We start from the raw sequence: 4,726 nt of genomic DNA, 5'->3' as shown, positions 1-4,726 counted from the left end.
TAACATGCATGTTTATTTATTTTCAGGAACATTTGGCTTTGTCTCCGACCAACTCATGGTCCTCCATTGAAGACTGGTAGTCGCAACATCTCCTACACATTTCTAAATCTGAATCTGGATTCTCTCGACTGTTTGGTTAAGAAGATCACGCCGGATGAAACAACCAGATTCCGTGAAAAGTATGGGTATATTCTAAGTCTTCTCAAGATGCCGTTCACCAAATACGAGCAAGAAGGAGTTCATACCTTGCTTCAGTTCTACAACCCTTCTCTCCGTTGCTTCACGTTCCCTGACTACCTTCTGGTTCCTACGTTGGAAGAATATTCTCTTTTCCTTGGTGTTCCGATCAAGAAGGGAGAAGTTCCGTACTATAGCACCATGGAGGCTCCCACTTCTATTGAAATCTCCAAGGCTCTTTATTTGAGCAAGTCGGTTGTTGATGCAAATCTCTCCGAGAGAGGAAGATCTCAGGGTTTTCATATGGAGTTCCTGGTCAAAAGAGGGTGTGATGCTGCTGAAGCGAAAGAATGGGACACTTTTAGGGCTATCCTGGCTCTAAGTATCTATGGTATCCTAATGTTCCCGAACGTGCCTGATTTTGTTGACATGAGTGCAATCCATTTGTTCATTCTACAGAATCCTGTTCCTACACTCTTGGGGGATGTTTATTATTCAGTTCATCAAAAGAACCGTCAAAAGAAGGGTTTGGTCAGATGTTTTGCTCCTTTGCTATACCGTTGGTTCAGATCGCATTTGCCTGAACGTGGAGCTTTCGTCGATAGTAGGCACACCTCTAAATGGGCTGAAAGGATTATGGGACTTAGAGCCAAAGACATTGTATGGTATAACAGATCTTTGGAAGACAGGGAAGTTATCATGAGTTGTGGAAAGTTCAATAATGTGCCCCTCATGGGTATTAGAGGTGGGATCAATTATAATCCCGTCTTGGCTAGGAGAACTTATGGATATGCTTTCGTCAATCCTCCTGAGCACTCTGAGATAGCTGAGAACATTTTTTATCATGTGGTCACCGACAGTGGGCAGATGGCAGAAGCTGTACAAGCCTGGAAGAACGTTTGTTGGAGAGACAAGAAGCATTTTGGTCAAAGGGACTGTGCGACTTATGAAGACTATACTAAGTGGGTCGAAACTGTGGCTAATACCCAAGGGATGCCTTTCCCTATTAAGGATCCTTTGTACCCTCCTGTTGGCGCACAACCCAACATCGTCTCCATGCCCCGTTATAATGAGACTGTCAAGCAGAATCGGAAATTGACTGAACAGATGGAGACAATGCAAGTTAAGATGAATACTGATAGGCAAGAGAAGCTTTCTGCCCTTCATAAGTTGAAAATGAGAGAAATAGAGCTTGAAGAGTTGTATGCCAAGGGAAGCACTTCTCAAAAGAGGCCGAGAATGGTTGTCGATCCCAAGTCCACTAAGATTCAAGAGAGGAAGATCAAAGAGCATTATGAGGATCAGTTGGCGGAATTGACAAAAAGGCTCCAAATCCAGACTGATATAGCCAAATCAGAGAAAGCCCGTCGAAAGAAAGCAGACAAGCTCCTTCTGGAACGTCAAGCAAGGATTGAGGGGTGTTATGAAGAGATTCGCAAGTTGAAGGGTCGAGTGGAAGAGAAGGGCCAAAGTGATACTCAAGCTCAAGAGGAAGCCAGAGGTTGGGAATTGAGAAGCCGTTACTTGGAGACCATGCATTTCAGAAAGGACCTATTGATTCAAGAAGTTGTTAAAAGACCAACCCATGCTGAGACCAAAAAGCTGTTTGAAGAAATGAAGGCTTGGAGCTATAAGAACATTGGAGATAGCCCACTCCGTCATTTGGACATGGGAGATCCTGCTTAGTATTGGTTCTGTTATAGAATCACCACCAGTCTTGTTGGATGGGGTTCTTATTTCCATTTTCTGTATTGTTGGCTCATGAGAGCAGAATATTTTGTACTTCAAACATGGTTGTGGAATTAATGGATTATGGTTGTTTATCTTGGTTGCGCTTTGTTATTTCTCATTATCTTGTAGTGTTGGTTCGAGACAAAGCTGAAAATTCTTGAAAATAATATAACATGCACACATGCACCCATGCACTCATATCATACTGCATTTTTTCAGGTTTTTTATCAGGTTCTAATTGGGGTCCCTTCCAATTCCAGATTTCTTTTCCAACGACGAAGCTGACTTTCTTACATCCTTACCGCACCAGGAGCAACGAGAGAATCATGGATCAATTTGAACAGAGTCAAGCTGCCCTCCGTAGGGATATGGATGTTATGGGGGAAAGAATGACCCAACTTATGGAGACTCTTCATGTCGTTGTCCAAGGGCAAGAAGAGCTCAGAAAGAGCGTTGCTGGGTTGATCAAAGATATTCCTACCAATTCTGCTGATGGGGGAGTAAAAACTAAGGAGATTCCTGTTGAGGGTATAGCAAAGGTAGTGGATGACCACCATGAGGTTATTGATCTTGAACATGATCTTACTACTGAGTTGACCGAGACTGCTAAGATGTACCAAGCCCTCGAAGAACGCCTTAAGGCCGTTGAGGTTGCTAAAACTTCGAGTTTCAATACCGCTGCCCTGAGCTTGGTACCTGGAATTGTTATTCCACCGAAATTCAAGGTGCCAGATTTTGATAAGTACAAGGGAGTTACTTGCCCAGAAACTCACATTCGTTCTTACTGTCGTAAGATGGCCGCTCACGCCGAGAACGAACCTCTGCTTATGCATTTCTTCCAGGATAGTCTCACAGGAGCTCCGTTGGAGTGGTATATGAAACTTGAGAGGGCCAATGTCAGTACTTGGGGAGGACTTGTTGATGCCTTTTTGAAACAATACCACTACAATACTGCTATGGCTCCTAGCCGTGCCCAACTGCAAAATATGTCACAAAAGTCTGAAGAATCTTTCAAAGAATATGCCCAGAGGTGGCGTGAACTTGCTGCTCGAGTTCAACCTCCTCTTCTTGACCGAGAATTGATTGATCTGTTTATGGGTACTCTGAAAGGGTCATACCTTCAGCACATGGTTAGTAATACTTCTCCGTCCTTCTCGGATGTGGTCATCATTGGTGAACGGGTTGAGAACTGTGTAAAAGCTGGTACCATTCAGGGTGTTACTAGTCTTAGCAACTCAAGTGGTAATGGTAAGGAGCCGTATTCTGGGTTTGTGAAGAAGAAGGAAGGTGAGACTAGCACTGCCTCTGTTGACCAAAGCCGAGCTCCTGCATATTCTGCTGTTCCACCTCCTTATTATCCGATGCCTTATGCTGTTCCTGGTCCATATGTCCCTCAGGCATACGCTGCCGCATTTCCACAACCATGGATGGCACCCCAACAGCCTTTCGTACCACAACCACAAGTTGCTGCTCCTCAGAATCGTCAACAGAATCCTAGGCCTCAAGGTCAAAGAGCTCCACAAAGGCAGAGGTACCCTGATAGGCGTATAGATCCAATTCCGATGCCATATGCACAGCTCCTTCTCCAATTACTTGCTGGTCAGTTGGTGCAACTCCGTGAAATGGGCCCTCCGCCTAGTCCTCTTCCTCCAGGATATGATGCTAATGCTCGCTGTGAATTCCACTCAGGCGCCCCGGGCCATACTATTGAAAAGTGTAGAGCATTAAAGTACAAAGTTCAGGATCTCCTTGATGACAAACTTATCTCGTTCACTCCTACTGGTCCTAATGTGCAGAATAATCCTATGCCTCCTCATGCTGGTGCGACCAATGCTATTGAGTCATGTGATGATCAGATCCTAGTAAGTGATGTTAATGAGGTAATGATGCCGCTAGCAGTTGTCAGAGAATATCTTATGCAACAAAAGGTTTTGTGTAAACTACATGACTACTGTTTGCAATGTTCTTCTAACCCCGAGGAATGCACTAGGTTGAGGGAAGAAATCCAGAAACTAATGGATGAAGGTGTTCTTAGAGTGGAAAGGGTCGTTCCTGTCGAGGATGTGGCTACTCTAGAGATACCTTACTATCCTGCTGAGGTGTCAAAGAATCAGAGTACTCCTTTGGTCATTCGTGCTCCGAGTACTCCCTTGGTCATTCAGGCTCCGAGGACTCCGTTGGTTATTCAGGTTCCAAATGCTCCTTCGACTCCTTCAAACTCGTCTATTGTCCCCTTTCCTGTGAATGATTCTAAGGCTGTTCCTTGGAGTTATAATGCCGTGTATATTCGAGGGAAGAAGGTTGACTGTCCTCCAGTGGGTACTTCGAGTATCACAAATATTACTGGCACTAGTGGTATTACCCGTAGTGGTCGGATCTTTGCTGCCCCTCCTCCGCCTCCTAAAGAGACCAATAAAGAGGCTAGTACACAAGCAAAAGGAAAGCAAGTTGCTGTTGATCCTCCTGTAACACGTAATGCACAAGATGCCGAGCAACTCTTGAAGATCATTAAGAAGAGTGATTACAAAGTGATTGACCAACTTGATCAGACCCAAGCCAAGATCTCCATCTTGTCCCTCTTGGTGCATTCTGAAGCTCATCGTGATGCTCTGATGAAAGTTCTGGCTTCCGCTCACGTAACTCAAGACATTACCGTGCCTCAGTTTGAAGGGGTTGTGACCAACATTGCTGCTGGTAATTGTTTGGGTTTTTCCGATGATGAACTTCCACCTGAGGGTAGAGCACATAACAAAGCGTTGCATATCTCAGTCAAGTGTCTGGATGCGGTGCTGTCTCGAGTTCTGATTGATACAGGTTC

General features: G+C 44.7%; 1 protein-coding gene across 1 annotated transcript; it reads left to right on the top strand.

Moving 5' to 3' along the window:
• Positions 1-207: 207 nt before the first annotated feature.
• LOC131605532 (uncharacterized) lies at positions 208-2,069 on the top strand. Its single transcript, XM_058877879.1, has 3 exons — positions 208-1,299; positions 1,390-1,781; positions 1,949-2,069. The coding sequence occupies exons 1-3, from the start codon at positions 208-210 to the stop codon at positions 2,067-2,069; spliced, it is 1,605 nt and encodes a 534-aa protein (XP_058733862.1).
• The last annotated feature ends 2,657 nt before the right edge of the window (positions 2,070-4,726 follow it).

The sequence above is a fragment of the Vicia villosa genome, linkage group LG5 (genome assembly GCF_029867415.1).
Source record: "Vicia villosa cultivar HV-30 ecotype Madison, WI linkage group LG5, Vvil1.0, whole genome shotgun sequence".
In the NCBI taxonomy this organism is placed as follows: domain Eukaryota; kingdom Viridiplantae; phylum Streptophyta; class Magnoliopsida; order Fabales; family Fabaceae; genus Vicia; species Vicia villosa.
This window is presented reverse-complemented; position numbering and strand designations above follow the sequence as displayed.

Excerpts from the sequence above, each read along its gene's own strand:
- LOC131605532 (XM_058877879.1), top strand. The coding sequence starts at position 208 with ATGCCGTTCACCAAATACGAGCAAGAAGGAGTTCATACCTTGCTTCAG. Across the intron at positions 1,300-1,389 it reads AACAGATGGAGACAATGCAA|GGAAGCACTTCTCAAAAGAG; the intron begins GTTAAGATGAAT and ends TTGTATGCCAAG. Across the intron at positions 1,782-1,948 it reads CATGCTGAGACCAAAAAGCT|AATATTTTGTACTTCAAACA; the intron begins GTTTGAAGAAAT and ends TCATGAGAGCAG.